This window comes from Ixodes scapularis, unplaced genomic scaffold (assembly GCF_016920785.2).
Source record: "Ixodes scapularis isolate PalLabHiFi unplaced genomic scaffold, ASM1692078v2 PGA_scaffold7__128_contigs__length_106722199, whole genome shotgun sequence".
Lineage (NCBI taxonomy): Eukaryota > Metazoa > Arthropoda > Arachnida > Ixodida > Ixodidae > Ixodes > Ixodes scapularis.
This window is the reverse complement of record NW_024609882.1, coordinates 47,479,677-47,503,363: the sequence shown is the minus strand read 5'-3', so window position 1 is coordinate 47,503,363 and position 23,687 is coordinate 47,479,677. Positions and strand designations below refer to the sequence as shown.

At 45.5% G+C, this 23,687-nt stretch overlaps 1 protein-coding gene across 1 annotated transcript in view; it reads right to left on the bottom strand.

The window, feature by feature from the left end:
- The window catches only part of LOC8027814 (putative thiamine transporter SLC35F3), a 33,062-nt gene extending 12,056 nt beyond the window's left edge, over nucleotides 1-21,006 (bottom strand). The window contains exons 1-5 of the mRNA XM_029971931.4: nucleotides 20,836-21,006; nucleotides 19,462-19,589; nucleotides 17,405-17,624; nucleotides 14,849-14,977; nucleotides 7,916-8,105 (exon numbers count right to left, since the gene is read on the bottom strand). Of these exons, the coding sequence (XP_029827791.2) occupies nucleotides 7,916-8,105; nucleotides 14,849-14,977; nucleotides 17,405-17,624; nucleotides 19,462-19,589; nucleotides 20,836-20,958 (790 nt within the window). The 5' untranslated portion in view covers nucleotides 20,959-21,006. The remainder of the gene's footprint in view (nucleotides 1-7,915; nucleotides 8,106-14,848; nucleotides 14,978-17,404; nucleotides 17,625-19,461; nucleotides 19,590-20,835) is intronic.
- Between the last annotated feature and the right edge of the window lie 2,681 nt (nucleotides 21,007-23,687).

Sequence of the window (23,687 nt, the reverse complement as noted above, 5' to 3'; positions counted from 1 at the left end):
CCCAGGCGACACGGAGTTGAGCGTGGTGGTTTGTATGCAGGCGGGACGGCGATGCCGTAAATTTTGAGCACGCGGTCTCTGGTCGATTTGAATGCGTGGCGGCACTCCAAGTAGGCCTCGCATGTAGATGTAGACGTGTAGATGGTGATGTTTGTAATTGATGTTTCTGAGGGGTTGTGTTCAGCATGATAGGGCGGCTTGTACAATGGCTTCTAACTCGGCGCCCTTAATGCCCACTACTTTGGGGAGCCGCTGGAACCACACATCAGTGTGGCTAATGTAAACCCCCGCAGCCGACGTTGGGGGTGCTCACTGGGCAGGAACGAGGCCGCTAGCAGCGTCCGTGTAGTAAACGACGTGTCGTCGTGGGTCCAGGGCAGCAACGTGCCGCTCGTGCGCCCTCGCATGATATGCTCGTCGCTCTGGGTGGTCGGCGTCCATGCGTCGTGGTAAGGGACCGTCAGCTGTTAAGGCGACGTTCCTTTCCCAGGGTGGTGGTGGCAGCGGCGGAGGTTTTGGTGCGGACTTTGGTAGGCGCCCGATCTCTTGGAGAATGGCCTGGCCTGCTTTGGTACCCAACAACCGAGTGAGCTGTGCAAACATGAGTTGTTCTGCTACATCCTCGAGCTTGTTGAGATTTGCATGAGCGTATAGGTCCGGTAGCCAGGTGTGCTTTGGAAGGCCTGTGATAAGCCGTACCTCTTCCTTGTTAAGGTTCTCAACGGTGTCGCGTTGGCGCTGTGTTAGGTAGTAGTAGTTGTAGCCTTAGATCACCTTTGAGGAGAAGCGGGCCTGGACGAGCTGTCTGGTCGCTTCTTCGCAGGTGCCCCACTTCCGGTTTGTAACTCGTCGTATCAAGTGAATGATATGGGTGCCTTCTTTCTTGACCCTACTTATCCATGTCCCGGCTCTGCCGTTTATAAATAGTCCGAGAATGCGCACACTTCGCTCTGGCCTTATAGTGGTGTTGTTTAGTGTTAAGTTGTAAAGGCAGCGCATTTCGTCGGCGAGGTGTTGGGGGCCAGAGAGTACCACGACGTATTCAGTCTTCTTCGGAGAAGCGGTCATACCAACGTTTTCTAGAAAAGACTGAACAGCGTCGAGGGCGCATTGTAGTGTATGTTCTTGCTCCCCGACGCTGCCTGTCGTGGACTAGAGAGTTATGTCATCTGCATAGATGGCAAAACGCAGATTCGGAAGGGAGGTCAGACGCGGTGAGAGGCGAACCATAACCATATTAAAAAAGGTCGGTGACAGCACCGCCTCTTGCGGCACTCCAAAGTGGTTGATGGTTTCGGGCCTGACACTGCTCCCGATCTTCACCTGAAACCTTTGATCACTGAGAAACTTCCTGATGAAGTTGAGAGCACGGCCGTGGATGCCCTTGAGCTTGGCCCTCTCAATGACCGATGAGTACGGCACCGAGTCGAATGCTTTCTGAACATCCACAGCAACGATTGTTTTGGGTTGTATTGAGGAAAGTCTGCCAAGACGTCATGATGGAGCATCAAAACGCTGTCCTGGGTGCTGAGGCCTGATCGGAACCCGATCTGGCAGTGATGCAGGCGGTCCTCCTTGTCGAGGTGACATTGTATTCTGGCAATGGCCATCCGCTCCAACAGCTTGTAGATGTCACTGGTCAGCGAGAAAGGACATGGGTTCTGCAGAGACGTGGATGGCTTGCCTTGCTTTGGGATGGGGATGACCAGCGATGTTTTCCAGTTGCCTGGCAACCGGCCGGTTTCCCACACCTTGTTCATCCATTCAAGTATCTTAAGCTTGTACTTCATTGGTAAATTGCGAAGCTCAGCGTGCGTCACTCTGTCTGGACCCGGCGCGCTCCTCATGTTAGAGTGATCGAGTGCGTCCTACAGTTCTGCCAGCGTGAACGGAGCGTCGGATGTATCGGCTCTGTTTACGGAAACTTCGGGTGAGTAGCAAGTCGTGTCCGGGAACGGGGATTGCGGAGAAAAAAAAGTTAGCCACCTCCTGTGCAAACTCGGTGTTAGCTTTGTTCTGGCGTAGCGTCACTGTCTGCGCCGCCGTTCGACGTTTCGATTTCCCTTGCCAACTTCTGAAGAAATTCCAGGCTGTAGAAAGATGCATCCGGCCGTTGAACTGATTGCACAGGTCGTGCCATTGATCTTGTGACAGTACCTGTCAGTATAGTTTCGCCTCCGCGGTGGCGGTGTCAAGCTGGGCGCGTAGACGGAAAGTCTCGCCGTGCTCGCGATACCAACTTAGCACCGTGAGACGAGACTCCCAAAGAGTGAAGAGGTGGAGGCCTGGGTGGGGTTTGTCAGGGTCTGTTTGTGTGGTTGTGGTGGCCTGGTCTTTTGCAGCCGTGAGCAGTGCGAGTACTAAGTAAGGTGATCTGGTCGTGTTGGGGGTCGTCCCACGTGTCGGGGTCGTCCCACTCATTCAATAGCTTCCGGTAGCGATCCCAATTTACAACCTTGGAAGTGCGTTTAAAAGGGGTGGGCCGCAGTGCATTGCTGAGCGTGTTAAAGATAGGCAGGTGGTCGCTGCCCATGGGGTTGTTGAATAGGGTCCAGTCCAGGTCGGCATGACGGCACGCCCAGGTGAGGTCAGGCGTGGAGTCATTCTGACGTCTGATCTCTCCGAACCTGGCCGGAAGGTCCGGGTAATCGAGGAGCTGTAGTTTGCAAGTCTGCGCCTCGTGGAAGAGAGATTCTCCCCGGAGGTTACTTCTGCCGTATCTCCATCCCAGGTTTCGGGCGTTGAAGTCCCCTCCAATAAGAATGATGTCTTTGGGAAAACTTTGGCGTAGGTGGTACACCCAGCCCCAGTCTAGACGCGTTCAACGAGGTTGCTGTGAGCTATAGTATGCCAAGACTGCACGTGCTTGCGCATGCGAAGTTGGGTTCGGACTGCCATTATCTCCTGTCCGGCTGTGCACGAGGTGGTTGTGTCGATTTCAGCTTGTGGCAGGGAGCAATCTATGTAGATGGGCGCTTGTCCGTTGCAAACAGTTACGGAGTTGGTGGCGCGGGTAGGCTTGTGAGGCATGGTTGGGTTCACGTAGTGTTCGTAGCTTGGTAGGCCCGCAGAGGTGCCGCTAACCTTTTAAAGAAGCATGGCTATGTGTCTACCTTGTGTCTGACAACGATGGGTGAGTTCACTATTTTTGTTGGAAAGCGTGCGACAGTTCCACTGTAGGATCAATGGCGCGCTCACCGAGGCCTCCGAAAATATTGCGATGCTGTTCGTGGGGTTCATCATTCTGTGTCCAGGGTGGAGGCGTGGAGATGGTGGTGATGATCATGGATTTGAGCTCAGCCACGATTTTTGGGGCGGGGGCCGTCAGGGCTGCCCTGATTTCGCCCTGGATAGCTACACGAAGCGTTTCATCCAGTTGCGTTGGGGGCGGCGGTGGTGCTGTATTCAAAGGTCGATCGCGGTTGATATTTTTCCGCACAGACGACACCAAATCTTCGGTATTGACGTTTGTAGACGTTGCCCACCGAAAGAACAGGGGCGGGAACTCCTCTTTCCCTCCGAAATGTGGCTGTGATGATTGAGTGTCTGATAGTTGTCGGGCAGTACTAGTATTCTTCTGTGGGGTTCGGCTTTCGTCAGATGTTCTCTTCATTTCTGGACTAGCCTTCCCCAGACTTGAGAGCAGTTCTTTAACCAGTGGAGTGAAGGTGTGATGAAGGATAATTTCCGTCGCTACGCACACACTTTTGGTGGAAGTCATTCAGCACCTCTGCGGAATTTCTCGAGTGACCGCACATGCACCGCGCTGGTGTCGCGGCCCCTCTCGGAAGTGCCCAGAAGAGAGGAGAGGAGCAGCAGCGTGCGCCTGAGGCGAACTGGGAGGGGGACGGCTGCGATCACGCGGGGAGACCGGGAGCCGAGGCTGGTTGGGGTCGGCTGCCAGAGAAATATGCGGGAGGGTCGGGTGAGTCCCACTAGCTGTTTTGCAGGGGAGGCTGTGTGTTTCCGTGTGATGCCTTCCGCTGTTGTCATTCCCACTCCGGCTTCTCTTAGACGCGTTGGGGGTGGACCCGTTTGTGTAAAGACGTTCGTCTTCCCTCTGGTGTTCTTCGTGGAGCAGCGAGGCAAGCGGTGGCCAACTTACTGCTTCCGTCCGTCGCATATATCGATGTCGCAAAAAGAAGGCTCGCTCCGTGCAGGCCCAAAATGCTCCCCGAGAGGATGATACCGGCAAACCAAAAGGCTCGACATGCCGACCTCCAGTAATCGCTGTCCGCAATTGGGACCGCTCACTGGGTGACGGCACAAATCGGCAGCGCATCTTCCGTCTCCCGCTATCTCCTTGGCTGCACCGTATGAGTTGCCGATTGCGGCCACAGTTTGACGATGATGGGTGCCCCCGAGTATTCATGTCTCCACGAATCCAGGTGTCCCTGCGTCTCGAGGAGGATCTCTCTCCTCGCCGGTGCGACACCGCTGCACCGCGGCACCGAGTGTGGGTGGTGGGTTTGTGGCACACGGAGAGATCTGCCTTCCGGCTCGGTGATTCGTGACCTGCATGGAGTGCACGCGCAAAGGTAGGTTTGCCTCTACAAGGGTTGTTTTCTGCTTGTGGTGGTTCCGATATTGATATTGATGTGAGCGGGAGCACCTCCATGGAGGCTTGCCTTTCGTGATGGCGATCCGTTTTAGCCGTTTTTTGTTCTTTAGTCGGACAAACCCTGTACCAGCGCGGGCCCAGGGTCACGTGATCAGGCATACTTGGGCCTTCAAAAAGACGAAGATTGATGTACCTTTTTCTTACGGGGCGATGTCCAGAAACGTACCTTCTGTCTACACCTGATTCCGAATCACCTGTAGAGAGTGTTCGTGGGCCATGGCATGCACTGTTCCCACGGAGGCGTTTCTCGACGGAGCTGGGAAAGCGCGCACCGGACTTTGGACGAGGTTGCGGATAAGCAGACGCCTGTTTCTTGTTTCAATGTATATACGTTTCAACCGCTAGGATTTTTTTGGAAGTATTTAGTGGGATGTTTGTGACGGTCGTCTTCCTGAAAGCGCTTCTGATTTTTTTAGAAATTTTGCTCCGTTGTGTTGCTTCGAATGGGCGACTTTCAAACGAGGGATGAAAAAACACGGTGTAGAGTTTATCATTTTGGTCTGTTGGCTTTTTGAGTTTTTTCTCCGATCGGTGTCACCAGCGTGTAGCCCTCCTGGGTGAGGAATTCGGCAGGCGGAACCCCGCATGGACGGCGCTCACTTGGCGGATCGTGACTGTTTGTTGCTGCTCCTCCGACGTTAGGCTCCCCGTCGGGATTGTCCCCCCAAGGCACTCAAAGCTGTTCGTTGTCGGCACGTTCACTCCCGTTGTTTCGGCGTTGTTGGTGCTTAACCTCGCGTTTCTCGTTTATTACCCTCTCCACGGGCATGGGGATGGGGCGGGGGACGGAGGAAGCCTCTCGCCAAGTCGAAGACGTTCCCGGTGAGTCTGGGGCACGGCCGGGGATGAAGGGGGGAGTCGCAGGAGGCGCTTGTTCCCGCTCTCCATTTTCCGAAATGGGTGACGTCGGCCGAGTTGGAGGGAAGGGGGGGGCGTGGCCTTTCTGCAGGCACCCCGGCAGGCCGGCATAGTCCGGGCTTCAATCTCGACGACCGTTGGGGCAGCCGTCCTGGGCGCTGGCGCTCCCGAGTCAATCTTTTTTAATGACGGGATGCTGACGATAGGTGGTCTTGGGCTCGGTAGCCTCCCATGAACCGTTCCGTTTTGTGTCCATGGGAGTCGCTGGAGCGTGGGCGCCTCGAGGACAGAGCGGTCGGGGGTGAAGGCGTCTTGGACTCCCTGGAGCATCACGTCGATGGGGGCCATGTTTGATTTGGCCGGCGTCTTAAGTTTCCTTTCTATAGCACCTCCGGGTCCCTAATCCGAAAGTGGGTCTCATAATTTACGTTGTGTTTTTTCTACGCGTTTGCGCTTTGCTTTGGGCGAACTGATTGATATAAAACCTTCAGAGACTATGTCGAATTGAATAAAAGGATGGGAGCTCATGTGAAGGCGGTTGAGCCAAGCTGGCGTTATTAGTTCATATTTCAATGCCCGGGTGACCATGAATTTAACCAAGCAATGTGTTTTAAGCAAGCTTCTTCAGTATTATGAAGAAAATAGATTGATAAGTAGAATTTATATTGTGCAGTTTATAAAACTCACTTCAATGGTGTGCAATAGGACAATCCATCAAGGGCAGCTTAGAATCATAATTGCTGATATAAGCATTTGAAACTTTTATGAATACAATGCAAAAACGATTCTCCTAAATTATTTGCATGTGCACATGGCAGGCACATAGTGCTAATTCAACAAATGAGTTTTTATAAAATGGTAACGAGTGAGTTGGTTATTCACATAGAAGGGCAAACACTGAGGAAGACAAATATGAAGATAGACAAAACAGGGTGCTTTGCGTAAAGAAAGAGACTTTATGTATAAATGCATAAGGGAGAAAAGCACCAGGTATTTTATTTTGACTAGTTCAAGTCACCTTTTTACATGATCGATTGTGAAGATGTGCAAATTTATATTCCGAGAGCTTCACTGTCCCAGACAACAGGGACCAGTGAGTTTAGATGCGACTTGAAACTACGAAAGCTCAAATATTGCCCCCAATGTGGATGCTGTAGCTTATTTTCTGACCCCAACAGCCAAGTTTCCACCTGTGACCCAAGTTGTTATAGTTGTTAGAAAAAAACGCACAGGTGGAGTGAGAATATTTTAGTTCATAAAGATAATATGCAATAAATGCAGTCAAGGTCATAAAGAGGTTAACTGGAAAGCTGTATTTTTTTGTGAATTATTTCGATTATGCACTCCCCAAGTGACTTCGGTTTCAGTTTTCGGTTTGGAGATCCAGAGGCTGTTCAAACTGGTCATTGTGCCTCACGTTTTTAGGATATTGGCTTACTGGGGCATATATACTGTAGACAAGTTACCTAAGCATGTGGAGGGGCACATAAAATAAAAATGGCTGTGGCTGCAGAGCTACCTTCGAACACCACAGTGTGAAACTCAAGTCTGTTTGGGGCATGCTGAATATTCTCAACGAGGGTAGAGAGCACTTCCGTCACCATGCTGAGAGCAACGAACATACGGTCTACGCAAGGACCCCTAGCTCGAAACCTGGTATCTCGACGCCTTCTATTCGATGTTGTCTGGGGGCGCCTTTGCTCGTCACTGTTTGGAACTTCAGCGGTCGCAGGCATGAATCTTGATTTTCGTAGTCATCTTGCCTGCCTACTTATTCCCGATTATGTTTTGTCAGTCTTCAGCGATGTAACGAGTAGAGCATCCTTCTCGCGTTCGGTGAAATTTGGGGTCCCCCCGGTGGTTCTTTTAACTTGAAATGTTGGCACTAAAACCGTTGCCACCATAAAAATATTCTGCTATCATCCAATATTAAACACGCAACTACATAGGTAAAGAGATTTCGTGTTTATTTAAAAGCTTTGCCTGTTTTTGAAAGTTCAGCACAAAAATGACTGAATTTGGAGACGTTACATCGTTACTCGCCGCAAAAAGTTTGTTTAGATCTCGTGACTCCTCTCCGCCAATGATATTCGTCCCTCTGAGGGTTCCCTAGTTTGCGTGTCTATCCCTACATTCCCTACGCAAATCCAGCGTTTGGCTAGGGACCCGAGTTATGTTGGTGCAAACGGAATTTAAACTCGTGCTTAGCCGAGCTAGGTTTAAAACGCTAAGCCGACTTAGGAAAGAGCCGCTTTGGGTTAACATAAGCCGCGTCGGTTCAACCGGCTCTTATTGCTACAATTTTACGCAGAAAAAGGGTACCATTACAAGTGCTCCTTTCTTGTCGTTACAATGACCTCATCAATTGAATCAATTGATAAACCGGATTGCCAGTCGGACAAATGTCTGTACCCAGCTCCAACCATGGACACTCACGCAGGGAGAGAGCTCCGGCTCCCATGAGCATTCCCCAGGGCATCCGAGTCCAGATGATGGTCTCCCCGCGCAGCAGGTACAGCGCGAGGAACACGGGCCAGACGAACAGCAGGTTGAGGAATCCGATGAGGGTGAAGAAGAGCGACAACTGGCCGAACGACACGTCTCCGATCAACTTCTTGAATGTCACCTGCATGAATAAATAAACGAACGTCTAGAATAATAATAATTATTATTATTATTATTTTAACAACAACAATAATAGTAATCATAAATAATAATAATGAAAATAAGATTATTATTTATTTAAAGTGCCCAAAACAAAAACAGTGCTCCTCAGATAGCCGCACTTACACAAAAGCAATATAAGTAAGGAACAAAAACGTACACAATCCCACTGATGGCAAGCAAATAAAAAATTAGTACAAAGCATACAAAAAATGAGGTGTTTACACATCTCTGTGATGCGAAATTAGAGCGCAGCTCCTGAGGAGGAAGAGGGGAGAGTACGGAGGAGAGGGGATGTCCCTCCTCCTCATCCGTGCCCTCTCCTCACCCCTCCTCCTCTTTTCTCCCTCCTCCTCCTCCGTACCCTCCCCTTCTCCTCCTGCGTGTCTTCCAATCCTCCTCCTCCGTACCTTCCCCTCCTCCTCCGCACCTTCCCCTCCCCCTCCTGCGTGCCCTCCCCTCCTCCCCCCACAATATCCCCGCTAAATTTAGCAGAAAAATTGACGCCAGGTGACCTCAACACCAATTCACTTTCCCCGCTGAATTCAGCGGGGGAAATGAATTCACATGACTTGGTGTCTCGTCACCTCTGAACAAAATCGGTTTCTCTTCTAGATTTAGCGGGAAAATTGACGTCACGTGACGTCAACACCAATTTAATTCCCGGCTATTTTTAGCGGGCAATTGAAGTGGCGAAAATTGACCCTCCGTGACCTCAACACAAATTCAATTCCCCACTATTTTTAGCGGGGAACCTGGGAATTTGGTATTATGGGAGCAAACAAAATTAATTGAATTGACTTGGTGTTGAGGTCTCGTGACGTCAATTTTCCTGCTAAATCTAGAGAAGAAACTGAATTTCCCCGCTAAATTTAGCGGGGAATTGAATTGGTGTTGAGGTCACGTGACGTCAATTTTCCCGCAAAACTGAGCGCGGTTACGCCGACGCCGCCGACCGGAAACACGGAAAAGGGCGCCTAAGTGCGGCGGAGTAGCGACACTCATACATGGCTTGCACTGACGTCACATCGCATACTTTTGACCACCGTGTAAGAGGAGAAGAGGGAAGCTGCTTTTGCAAGAGTTTTGAGTGGCGGATTAATCTTCTATAATCTTCTGGAAGGAGAATAGCGACATCTCTACAAGTCCGGGAGGCACAAAAAAGGATCTAAGTAAGAGGGGAGCTCCTTCTTCCCCTCTTCTCTGGTGGTCATCGCAGCGCTCTTTGAATGACGTCACGTGCAAGCCATGTAATAATAATAATAATAATAATAAATCCTTTATTGCACAGTCTTTTGTACAGTGAAATCGATGGCCCACTTAAGCGCGCAAGCGCTTGTGTGCGGGACCATGGCAACCCAGCAACGCACTCAAACACTGCATACATCTCGCTCAAAACAAAAGTAAATGATGGCAGTCACATCTTGCTCAAAACAAGTGTACAGAATGTTAAAATCGTGGTGACGAGTCCGCTGGGAAAATAGATAATACATGAGAATTGATAACATTTATAATTCAAACCATTCCTTGAGCTTCTGTTTGGCTACTTTTAAAGATGGCAAGTCGCATAAATCTTGAGGAAGTTTATTAAAGTAGGAGGGAACATAGTATTTTCTTAAACGTCGTCCGTAATTTGTGTCTACCATAGGGACAGAAAAGGTTTCCGAATGTCTTAGGGTCTTTTGTCTGGTGACTCTGTGCTTGTAATTATTATTATAATAATATTTTATTAGAACAACAAATTCCATTAATTGCTCTATTTGCAATATTTGGAGGGAGGCCAATTTTTCTGCTTTATCAAGGTTTTCATATTTTGAACCATAGGCAATGCTAGTTGCAATTTTATAAATTAGTTTATTTAATTTTTGTTTTCGGTGGGAAGAACTGGAGCCATACACAGTGATTCCATACCGCAAGAGAGAGCAACCGAGCGCTTCGTAAACTTTTTTCCTGATGTTAATATCACACAAATTTCTTAGTTTATACATATACGCCAAAACCAATCGTAGGCGTTTTACTAAATGTTCAATGTCGCTATTCCATGTTAAGTTTACATCAGAAGTTAGTCCTAAATATTTTGTTTCTTGAACATATGTTAATGGAGAGCAATTACAAGAACCACAGTCGCTTGAATGTAAAAAGATAGGATGTATAAGGTTTACTCTTTTTTTATGTGCCCGGAAGCACATTAAGTTGGTTTTGGCTTTATTCACAAATATTGTATTCCATGAAAACCAGTCTGCTAAGCTATTTATATATCACTTTGAAATATGGGAACAGCGTTATCGTAGTTTTTGTGTGCTAATACAATCGCAGTGTCGTCCGCGTATTGAAATAGCTTAGACTTGAGGAGTATTTTGTCTAAATAATTTATGTAAATATTGAATAGTATGGGACCTAAAACCGACCCCTGAGGCACACCAGAGGTAACGAGCAAAGGTTCACTAAAACTGCGTCCTATCCGTACTCGTTGTGCCCTGTTGTGCAAGTAATTCTTGAAAAACTGAAGAAAGGGACCTCTAAAGCCCATGTTTTCTAATTTACTTAATAACAACTCGTGATCAATTGTATCAAACGCCTTTTTTTAAATCTAGAAAAAGCGCTAAGATGATATAATTATTTTCTATTTTTTCGTTAATATAGTCAGTAAAATCTTCTAGTAGAAGAGTTTCACTTTTTTGCTGTCGAAATCCATACTGACATGTATTCAATAGGGAAAAGTTTTCACAAAATGATGGCATAATTTTGACTATATACTTTTCTATAATCTGTGATAGAACTGGTAAAATAGCTATGGGTCTGTAGTTGGACATCACCTTTTGATTACCCTTTTTGTATACTGGACGGACTAGTGCCACCTTAAACATTTCTGGAATTCTCCCTGTTTCTAAAATACCGTTTATTATGGCAAGCAGAATACTTTTTAGTTTCTCAAAGTTATAGAATATATCTCTTACTCTAATTCGATCGCATCCCTCTGGCTTAGTGAGTGGCATTTTTTTATTATATCACCGAGGTCTTGCTCAGTCATGGGCGGCAAGTAGGCAGAGTTTGGTGAACTAGAGACACTATACGGAGCACGTGTAGTTTTCGGTGCTTGGTTTCGCAGATCCCGTATTTCCTTCACAAAGCTGTGATTACACTTATTGCTTAAAACGTCAAAGTCTGTTCCAAAACGCTTCCGTATGACCTCATCAACGCTGCTTTTGAGGTTTTCCCAATGATTTTGTTCACTATGCCCCACGTTTTTTTTACATTTCCCTTTGACTGCTGGAACTGGTTATTGTGGTATTTCCTCTTCGCTAGCCGTATTTTTGCAGTTACTTTATTTCTGATTTCCCTAAATTCCCTGCGTAATGTGTTTGCAACGACTCCACAATCCCTGTGTTTGCAACGACTCCACAATCTATCTTTTGCGTAACACAATTCTAGTATTTCTTTATTTACCCAGTTATTTGCTGGTTTCCGTTGCCTTAATTTTATTTTCCTTTTGGAATCACCGTATATGCGTCCAAATCTATCCACCATCAGTTCGTATACTGCAACATGGTCATGTTCGAGTAATGAGTCCCAGTCATATTCACGAATAAGGCGGTCTATGATTTTTGAATCCAAGACATATCTAAAACCATCTCCATCACTATTGTATATGGTATCGGTTCTCAACACTTTTATGGTTATGAAATAATGATCAGCGACTTTCTGTTTTATAACCCCAGATATCGTTGTCAGATCACTAATTCTGATAATAGCATGATCTATACAGGTTCTAGTTACTTTGCTTCCTAAGTACTCTTCTCTGGTGTAGTCACGAATCACATCCTGTAAACCATAACTGGACAATAGATCAAGATAGTCTCCAACTTTGTACTTGCTGCGGTTCATAACTTCAATGTTCAGATCACCTGTGATTATTACTTGGTCATTGTTGTTATATCTTTTTAGTAAATTTTCGAACTCGTTGTAAAACAAATTCACATCCGCACTGGGTGGTCTGTATATGGCCACAACAAGAAACGAAAACTCATTTTCGCTCACAAACATAACTATAGTCTCAGCGTGGTCTAATGATACATCAACTTTTTCTGCTATCCAATCCTTTTTTATATAGATAAGTATCCCTCCTCCTTTTCCATTTTCTCTGCATACTGATACCGAGTGGAAACCCGGCAACTGATAAACTTTTTCATCTGCTGTTTTTATATGAGTTTCAGTTATAACTAAAATATCAAGACCGTTAAATCTGCTTTCCAGGTAGACATTAAGTTGATCCCAGTTTTTTTTAATGCTCCTTACGTTAATGTGAATTATGTTTAGTACTTCTTTAATTTTTCTTCTCTCATCACACGCCTGGCGTACTCGTCCCAGTGAACAAAACTGTTAAAAGAGCCTATGTCACTGACATCTTCACTCATTTATTTCAATTTGTTCAGATCTGCTCCACTTTCAATCCGGATCACCGCAGCGCCTTCTTTTTGTCTGACAAAGATCTGCCCATTCTTCACCCAGCTAAACTTATATTTCTTATCTCTGGCCTTGTTCTTTGTAACCCATAAGAGGTTCTTCGTAGTCGCCGTTAGATTTTCGTTTACGTATACACCGTCTCTTTTTAATGCTACTCGTTTTTTGATCCATAGGTCTCGTGTGTTCCTTTCCGTGAATCTTACGAGTATCGGAGCCACTCTTCCTTCTCGCGTTCTTAATCTGTGAACAGCCTCCACTGAATGTTCTGTTATTGGCGGCAGTTCTAGTTTTTCTGAGAGACTCTTCACTCAATCCAGTACATTCTCGTTTTCTGATTGTCTTACTCCATGAATCTCAATGTTCTTGCGCCAGGAGTATTGCTCAGTTCTGTTAATAACAACCTTCAAGTTAGTAATCTCGCAGGTTTGTTCCGAGATAATGACTTCAAGCTGAGTGGTTTTTGCTGTCAGCTCAGCAATCTCCTTCTCCTGGTGCTCAGATCTTTTGAGTAGCTCGTCATACTTCTTCAGCGCTGTTTCTAGTTTCGTGACCTTCTCTAAGACGCTAGTTAGTTTTTTTGTTCATTTCAGCTATTTCGGCTGCTACGCCCACTGGTTCAGGCTCCCCCAGCAGTGAGGAGTGTATGTATAAAGCGACTGAGTCTGAGAGCGGGGTAAAGCATTGCATGGTGAATTAATATTTAAAAATATATATATATATATATATTAAACGTCTAACAATAATTGTATTTTATGTACAGCCGGAAGTTAGTCAGCCTTGGTGGGCGTTCGGCTATAGATGAGAAATTTAGCCAGTGCATTTCAACCATTGCAGTGCAGTGCAGTGCAACGTAGGCCACGCAGTAGTGACGCACAACCGCGCGCCGTTATGATTTTCATCCAGATTGAAAAAGGAGGGGTGGGGATTGAACCCAGGATCCCTGGGTTTGCAGCGTGAGCTTTCGCTACACTCCCTCCTAGCTCCAGAGCGAGAGCGAACTTCGATTCTGCCCCTAACTCAGCAAATCTAAAGCAGTCTTTTTAAATGATTCAGCAGGCCTATGTTAAAAAAAACAGTGACTTGTAGAGAGCGTTTTTAGGGGTATTCGCGCTTCAAGAATAGGAAAACATCAATGAAAGAAAAAAAGAGGTTGAAGAAGATCGTCTTACCTCTCTTCGTCTCTCTGCGGTGTTGTGCCGTTCTTGAAGCGCGAGTACCACTCAAAATAATTGGCACAATTCACTTATTTATTAGATAAGCCTGCTGAATCATGTGAACGGTATCTGTATTAGATTTTCAGAGTTTAAAGCAGAACTAATGTTTTTGCTCTCTTTCTGGTTTGCAGTCTATGAGAATTCACCATTGTGCTCATGTACGAGGTCACAAACACTCGTGTAGCGTAACTCCAAATCTTCATTGAACAACGTCTTTTGGCATGATCAGACAAGAAGGTCCCTGCCTTTGACTACTGCACGCGCATCATTGTGTTGCCTGTATTTTGTACGCGACAGCATCAGTCTCGGAACATTAGGACCGTACCTCAAGAACGATGTCGAAACCAGAGCAACAAATTTAGCTTTGTGATAACACAGAATCTCTCAGAAGGTGCTAATATTTTTGTTTTACTATGAAATAAGCGTACTACGATTAATTGTTGAACAATATCCGACGAATGTTCCCCCGCGACTCTGCTTGCACTCACTCCCTCCTATGACAAAATTCTGGACTGCATTTTCACAAAATTGTGGCTCAGTTTCGCAAATGACATGTCCAATATTTCCCTTGAGCTCAATAATTATTTGTTATTTGTTGGCATAAATATGAATTTTTACAAATGACAGGAAAATACGTCGCACAGTATCAAATTACACGACATCTGTGTGGTTAATTCTGTCGACCAATGCGTGAAATGACACGGGAAGACAATTTTGGCATAATCAATAATGTACCTGAAACATATTCGAAAGAACTGTCAGATATTTTGCCCCATTCACGACACTCTTTGAGCTCCATGCATAAAAAATATATCGCCAGTTATTAAAACAAATTATGCGTTTTATTGCAAAACTAAATATTGCGCTCTCGTTGCGAAACACAACAGAAGTATCTAAGTGGCGCTTTAGATCATTTACTTGTACTAATAAACATAACTCCACTTCAAGATTATTAGGATCTATTTAATTTTAACTCGGCTGGCTTCGAGGTTCTAGATAGGGTAAACGACACTAGACCACGGCTTACCTTGTAGACTCCAGATCCGGCGGCTGCTCCTGCGGCTAGAACCACGCCTGCGAGGGTTATGGTGCGGGTGACGCCATCCATGTATGCTAGCAGGGCGATGCCCGTGTTGCACAGGATAACGGCAACGATCTGGGGAAAAAATGAAACAGTTCGTTTGCATGGGCGCATTTATTCAACATATTAAGAATGTTCCGACGATGCTTCCAAGTATGGTCCTAGACAAGCTAGGAGGTGTAGAGGGTGGTTTCTGCGCTCCGGCTTCGTGCATATCATTCGTTTTTGCCCTTTCTGTTGGCTAATGCTCTCGAATAATTGCCTAAATAATTTTATTGGTTGCATGTAGAGCGATAATAAGAACGTTGGGACTCACCAAGCCCTGCGCTTTTTAAACTGGCGGTAACTTTTTTAAACATTTACAGCAACAGCGTGACTGCACAGAAACGTTCCATAAATACAAACGGTGGCCGATGGCGTCGGCGTCCTTCTACGTTTTCCGAGAAAATCGTCGAAAGGATGCAAGACCGCATACGTCGTCGACTATTTTAGGGACACCAATCTGACTCTGCTCACTTCCGACAAGGAAGGTGGTTCTGTGGTGGTAACTCGGGACGTGTTTGGTCAGAAGGCAGAACAAGCAACACTTAAAAGCTTCAAAAAAGTGAACACAGGTTCCTAGTCTAAAGTTAAAGCCCGTGCTAAAGAGATTTGCAATGAATTTAACTTAACGGGGGTGCAAAAAAGAGCTCAATCAGCCACCGGTTTGCATCTGAACATTTTCTTGGCCGTAAAACGCACAAAATGGAGAATCCCTTTAGTGCGATTGTGACGGAAAAGGGCTCGTGCATGTTCATTTGTCTAGATTCCTCAGCAAACACTTGTCAATTTTGAAGTTGTACGAATCTTTTTTGGTCCAAAATTCTGAGAGTGTCGTTGCATTTCTGGAGGAAGGAGCGCGCGGTTTTCACAGTGACCCTTCTGTAGATGTTGAAGATAATTTTTTTTCTTATTCAGCACCGCATGAGCCACTGCTTTGTGCGGTTAGAAAGTGCATCCAGAAAAAATGGAGAGGTGCCGTTTAATTCTTCCAGTGGCATTCGCGTGGACAGTTTCCTGGAACATTTAACTTTTCACCTTAAACACGCGTATGTTTCGTTTGAAGGGGACCTGAATGCTCAGAGGGGCATTTGCACTGGGTCCTGGGTGGCGCCAGTTTTATGCGACATGTCTTAAGTGGCTGCGACAACGCCATCTTAGAAAAGCTGGGAGTCGCTGGCAAGACCAGGATTTTTAGGTATGTAGGTGATTACCTTATTTTCAGTGAGGTAGCTGAGGCATTCCTGGTGGATGCCGTTTCTGAGATGATGCTTAACTTTTGTGGATGCGCGAACGGGCTGATGTTTACCTTTGAGACATCCACTGAAGGCAAGTTACAAATTTTAGGCCTTAAACTTAGATTTCTGGAAGAACACATGTCGGGCTTATGAGCCGAGATCCAAAAAAAGCTATCCGGCCATTTGGGTCGGCTCACTCTAAGTTAGTTAAAGGGGACATCGCTAAAACACGCTTAGAGGCCACTCTGAAGAAATCTTGCGGGCTTTCCGTTCAGGAAAGTTTCGCGCGACAAATCGCAAAGCTGGAAGAGGGTGACTTTCCGCAAAAATGCCAAACCGAGGTCGCGGAAATCTTGTTAAAAAGCCTCAGAGTTATAAAGAAACCAGCTCACGAGAAACCTAATATGAGGCCAGCGGTTATTCTATATCTTACACGTATAATCACTTAACCTAAAGAAAAGGCCCAACGTTTCAACGTTCCGTGGTTTTCTCAGCTCCAAATTGAATGGTTCGACTTTTCCACGAAATCAACAGTTCCGGAAACAGTCTGGTCCTCGCAGCAAAACGCACAAAAGTAAATTTGCTGAGTGTGCCTCAGGAGTTGCTTATGAAATACCTCTGCCGTGCGGCGCTGTGTATATTGGCCAGACGGGCAAATGCGTGAAAGACTGCGCCCGCGAGCATGCGGCTGCCACGCGAGCCAGCCCGACTGGTCATCTTGCTATTCATTGCAACAGATATCCATGTACGCCTGTTCTACGTGACATTAAGATTTTCGCTCAGTACAACGATAGAATTAACTGAGAGCTGCATGAGGCGTTTGAAATCCTAGAAAAGGGTGCAGATTTGCATAAGTGAAGCGTCATTTGCCCTATCGAAGAAAGAGTTTGAGTATATTAGACAAGCATTGCATTGATACGGTGATGAATGACACGTTGTTGTGGGCCTATATTATGAATGTCGTTTTTTCCGAATAAACAACAGTTGCGAGAGCGCCTTGCGTTTGTTCAATTTGTCTTCGGTCTTGTTTGTATTTTCCGGCGCTATTACTTTTTAAAGAATAAGAACAAACTAGCCCACCTAACCACTTTGCTGGGTGTGATAAATTCACCGCTCAAAGAGAGGTGGAAAATGTTTAATTGTTCTCAGTTTATTCTCTCATTTATTATTCTTGTTTACGACTGAATAGGGCTTGAAAACACACTTAAAAGGCGGGGTTACGCACCCTGATCCCGACGAACTGCTCGTGGAGGATGACCCAGGAGAGGAGGTAGACAAAGGACACGTTCGACGCGTAGAGCGCCAGCACATCCGTCGTGTCCAGAATACGGAGGGAATAGATGAGCGCGTAGTTTGTGACCACCCACAGCAGGCAGAACAGGCCGCAGCGGGAGAAAAACTGCGAGAAGCTGAAACGCTTCTCCTGCAGCTGCGTCAGCGTCTCGCTAGGAAAGAAGAAAAAAGCGTATGAGCATCGCTATGGTACCGAAGACACAATGTGTCTTAATTGTTCATCGCCATAAAAGAAAAATATGTTAAGGTTGTGGGCAACGCTACACGGGTATCGTGGCCAGAGCGTATTGTAGCAAGGTGCCGTGGCGACCGCGTATTGATTGATTCAGTGTATGATGTGTTATAAAACCCGAAGCTCGGCCTATTATCGGCCAGAAAATGGTCCCCTGCAACCTCAAAATCTCATCTAAGATGTATTTTAGTGGTTCATTCCACCTTGTGAAATTCCAAGACGTAAATAAGTTTCTGTAAAAAATATATCGACGCTCTCCCTAATGTAAACCGCGGATAACGATGCAGGTGACCGAGTTAGAGCTTCTGGTGCAATCTACCAATAGCCGCAGGAAGCCGACAACGATTTAGTTTTCTTTTGACTGAGTGTTTCTTCTGCTTTCTGCTATTAGATTCGATTAGCATCACAGTTTTGACTTTCGAAGTATCAAAGTTTTGGCGAACATTTGAAAATTCCGAATGGTGTCTTCGATAATTCCTAGGTTCTTCGCATCACGATTCACGTTATTGCGCCCGCGTTTTGGAAGCCGGCTTCAATTTTTCGTACCAACACGCGCGGGGCAAGATTTACTGCTTTCCACCGGCGTTGTTAGGTAAAGTCTGTCAAAGCTCCTTGGTTGAGACAATGGGCTTGGAAATTTTGCTAACCACTGTAAGTTAGGCTTCCTTGGTTTTGATTGCACATTTGTCTTTAATTTGTCAGTACATGAAGAAAAATACAACACCAAGCTATATTTAAATATAAAAAAGGTAGTCATTGCTTCATTTACGTCTGGTTACTATGCTTTACCCTACTTGCATTATCGTGGCGTTTTGTTTTCGATTTCAGCCTAGAATTAATCAGGATGTCAAAGCTTAATTCACAATAAATGTAAATTCAAGTTCGAACAAATTCAAACTCGGACTGCTCTTGTTTAAATATTCGTATTCGATACTAAGTCGCGTAACATCATAGCATCACCTGGCTACATTTTTCCTCAAAATGTATCTAAAAAATCAACGTCACGTCATGTGGTCGCCTGACGTGACGTCACTGTCTAATCGTGGTGTTACGTAACACCATAACGTCACGTAACGTGGTCACGTAACCTAACATCACTCGACGTGACATTGGTGTCGAGTCGTTAAGAAACACGACTTCATGTGCCTCAGTTTCACCGCTAAATTTAGCTGAGAAATGCACGAACGAACGGATATATTTTAAAACAATGTACGTGCGTCAAAAGGGATTCCATGTTTTAATATTTTTGCATTGTTATTTGCCGGTTTAATTTTGGCAGAAAAAAAACGTATCTCAGAGTCCGATTGATTCTGATTGTACCGTGAAAATATTTCTGGAACAATAAAATAAGTTCGATAAAAGGAATTTTTCTATTAAACTATGCATTAAACAACACTCGTATGTGGTTCTAGCGGTGCGGTCGACACTCATAGCGGTGACCGCGTTCCTCTCGGCCCGGACGTAATTTTTCGAACTCTGAGCGGAGGAATGCGGTACGAGGGGGCGACAGGAAAGGAGAACACGACAAACAGACAACGCCTGAGACGACTGCTGACGACCGGCCAGTACAGAGGCTAACATCGCATTCTCGGCTACAATCAAACTGGCCATAAAATCCATCAGTTAAATTAATTATAATTTAGTATAAACGACATTCGTTTCCTTATGTTCAAAGTCGCAATTTTATGCAACAACACAATTCTTGGAAATGAGCGCACCACTACTTGGCGCGATTATTGAATCAAAGACGAACGTACATTAGAACATTCTTGGCTGTCGTCTTTTCAGTTCTAGAGCAAAGGCGTCCCATCAGGAAGATGGGGAAGAAGAAGGTGTTGAAGCTGGCACACACCCACGTCGTAAAGAAGGGTGCGTCGAATGTCACCTGGGGAGGACAGGTCAAGAGCTCGAGTCAGTAGATACAAAATTTACATCCAATATGGTATCCCTTAAGCTGTCTATGATGCCGTTTTGCTACAAAGCTGTGATGTTTCAGTAAAGTTAGCTATAATAGTATACGCACGCTTGCAAGCAACCGTGATTCGCTTTGTACCCACACCAGTGTCACAGTGAACGAAGATTAACAAAAAAGAAATCAGAAATAAGTCCACACCTTCCCGGCAAGTGTGCCGCTTAAATGTTGCACCCTTAAAAAACCGCATCAAAGTTCACGTCTCTCTGATCATTTTTTTCAATAATAACTTAGACGTTTCTCTCCCCAGACTACAGGGTGAGGCCTTAAGGAATAAGACATTTGGCACGCCTTGAAATATTTGAATTCCAAACACGCATAACTGAAATTGGGCACGCGAACGCAGTTTCCCCAAAAAGTTCTATGACTATATTTTAGAGCTCAGCTCGGAGGTGTAAAGTATTAAAATAAAATAAAGACAACGGCGGTTCATTTCCAATGCCATATACTGGGTGTTCGTCGTCTGACACTGGTTGATGAGTTGCTCCCAGGTGGTAATTGAGAATACATTTTGTCAAAAATATTGATTATCCCAATTATTTTGCTCATTGGCAGCCTCTATTGTTAATTCTGAGCGTTTTGTTTTCGCGCTGAGCAAGCCACTGGGAGCGAGCTTATGAACCTGTGTGCAGACGATAAACAGGCTGCTATAGGACTTTGGAAGTACAGGCCCTCCGATTTTGCTTTTTCTTTACTATTTCACTACTTTGAGTCGCGCTTTAAAACATAAACATAAAATTGTTTCCGAAACTACGTTCGCGTTTCCAAGTTCAGGTATCTACGTTTGGAATTCAAATTTTGTCAGTCGTGTCAAATGTGTTGGCCCTTACGGCCTCACCCTGTAGGCTGAACATTTGCCAATACTTTTTTAAATTAATCTTTTGCCCTGTCTATGAGAAATAGTCTCTTCTAGTATATATATATATATATATATATAAATATATATCATTTATGGTGAGAGAATTATAGATCAAAATTTGAAAATATACAAGAATCACAACTTAAGCACGGTAAAGATACACATGAAACTAGCATGTCATTTCATCATAAGAAGTCGGAAGTGGTTTTAAAGCAGACGGGCACAGTCAAACGCAAATGTAGGAACCAGTCTTTGCTGGCAGACAAATCCGTCATTGCATGATAGAGCCCGCTCTGGCACCTCGGTGATGTTGAGGCGTCCTTCCCGGGTGAGCCGCTGGTTGGCGGGGCTGTTACTGGTGGCGAAGGTGGCCTTGAGCATGTGGGCGGCGCCCACCCAGGAGGCGGCGATGAGCAGCGTCATCAGGAACCCCACGGACACCTTGCGACTGTTCTCGTTGCAGCAGCGCTTGTCCGGCTTGGCCGCACCGTCGCCGGACCCCGGACCGTCGCCTGAGGAAAAACAAGGGCGGGACACGCTACGTTACACAAAAACCTTTTTTTTTCATCTTGTTATTGAAGGGTGTGCAACTACGCCAGCCTCATCACTCTAACAAGTGTGGTTATCATGTTTCCCGCAAAACACTTGAGAGGATCCATCACTGCAATCTCCGGAGGAAACTGGTCGAATGACAGAGCCGGAAATATGTTTTCGCCCATAAGTGTAGTCTGCGCTGTGGCACTGAGCATGATGCAACGTATTGCTGAGTGCCGCAGCCGTAGACTGTTTCTTTTAAACGCGAAATGTGAATTGGCTAGAAGTTCGACCTTTTGTGAAGGCCAAAAGTGGAGCCTGGATAAAATCGTGGCCCCGAGGGTCGACTTTGATTGGTTGACGAATGGGAGTGTAGGGGTGAGGTGCTCGGCGATGATTGGTAAACAGGGAAGTCATGTTGTTAGAAGGGTAGGCGAGAAGGAATGAGATAGGCGAGGAGGAGCTCGACGACCTCTGCGCACTGCGGGAGAGGAGCTCGCAAGTATGGAAGGCTCTAGAAGATTGCCCGGTTTATCAGCCCGATTAGCGGAAGTATAGCTTCATTTTAGGAACAACTATCACGTGTACACATGGTACGCATTAAACTGTCTGATAAAGAGTGCCGTGAACGTAGACTTCTGGAGCCTGGAAACTCAAAGTAGCGCTGAGCGTTTGTGATGCTGGAACGTTTCACCTACGTTGCACAATTGCCTAGCAATTCCCCACATAAATTTCAAGTTTAAGCATTTGCTCAGGCTCATCATTCAGCGAGCCCCCCGTAGACTGTAGCAATTGCCTGTCCCAACTTCACTGCGGCAAAGTAGACGCTGAGATTTCTTAGAGTGTATAGCATACAACTGACCCAATAAATATCAAAGCCTCGATTTTAAGATTACTGAGCTCAAGTTTGAATGATATAAATAAATTAACCGATTGAGTGAGATGCTAAAATAATCTAAATTCCTTCGACGTTCTGTGGTCTAAGACTCGATCGGATTTTTTCTGCGCTGCTGGTCCCCACAACCTTCCTTATATTTGATCAGTGAAGAAGTACAAATAATGGGACCTAAACAGGATTTTGTCTCTGGTCTGACAGAAGCATTTTGAAACACGGGGATGTGCTTCAAATAAGCGTGGCGGTCCATTTTAGCTCATATAGCTCATTCAATCTCACTAATATGTGTCAATATTTGATACAAAATAGAATATTTCAAGGCCCAATGCTATGCAAAGTTACCTTCTTGGCTGTCTTAGAATAAAAGCTTCTCAAAATTCAGACTGTTTTTGTATTTAATTATTTTTTTCTTAAATATCAACAAAAAAATTAGATTAATATTTCAAAAACCAGATACTGAACCAACCAGGCGCCACATCGTCTGCTCTTTAAAACAAAAGCTTTAAAAGTATACAGTTCATTTGTAGCAAATAAACGAACGGGAAAATTGCTTTTCTAAACCCTGTCCTTGCCCTAGACCACATACATTTCTTCAATAACAATACATTTAGGTTCCTGCATGCCTTCCACCCCCCCCCCCCCCGCCCACCGCACCAGTACACTTTTATTATGTGTACTATTAGAAGCACATGCTCTAATGTTTCGTTTGAATACATGAAACATAGTTCTCAGTTAGATTAATTTCCATCGGTGGTCTTTAATCTCAACTCAGTATTTGATATCGTTTCGGCTCGGGCAGAATCGAGCTCCTCAGTAGAGAAGTTTGACAGACGATAGGGTGCCACATAACTGTGGGGCTCAGTGTTTTCTGTAGATACCCATAAATCCCGAAAATTAGCTCCCCGAACGGGTTTTATTGAAACCGAAGAAAAACGAAAAAACTCCGAATCGGAGCTGTCCTTCAATAGGTAAAAACCAAGCTTCACGTAATGCAAATATTTGTATAGTGCTTAACCTTGCGCTGAACTTCTTTAAGTAATAGACCCTTTTCAAACATTTATCGAGCAACCTTGGCTGTCGCCGTTGATTGTGCACGAAGCGCGTGGTTAGATCCGAGTCCTCAAGGAACGCTGACGTCAGGCTCGTTTTCAATACATGCTCAGAGTATGTTATCACAGCAATGGCGGACAGGCGATGACGCGGAATTTTGAAAAGGGTTCATTGGGGCACGCCTTCGTTCACTCGAGGCTGAGAAATCCCATGTGTTTATTGTATGCAACAAACACCCCGATAATCCCGAGTATTTTAAACGAGCACAAAAAAGCATCATACCGAAAAGCAACGAATTCGCGGCAAAAGAAACCCCAAACCCTCCCTCCCCCCCCCCCCCCCCCCCCCCCCAGACACAGGCAGAAAAAAAAAAAGAAAAAAAAAACACGGCACTAAATATTTTTGTTGTGCCAGATTCTGCGAGGAGAACACACATTGTTTCTGTTGTCGTCCACTGGCGATTTCCGGTTACAGGAAACCTCTATACGAGTTCCGATTGGTGCCCTAGATACATTCATTGAAGATAATGTAGTCAGAGAAATGGAAGTCTAAAAGATCGTTTCATTAGTATATAAGCTACACTCCAAAATATGTATGTTAGTTCACCTTTCCGCAGCGCCCGTAGGTACCCAATCACAGCAAACAATAGAGGATCACAGCGAATTACGAACCT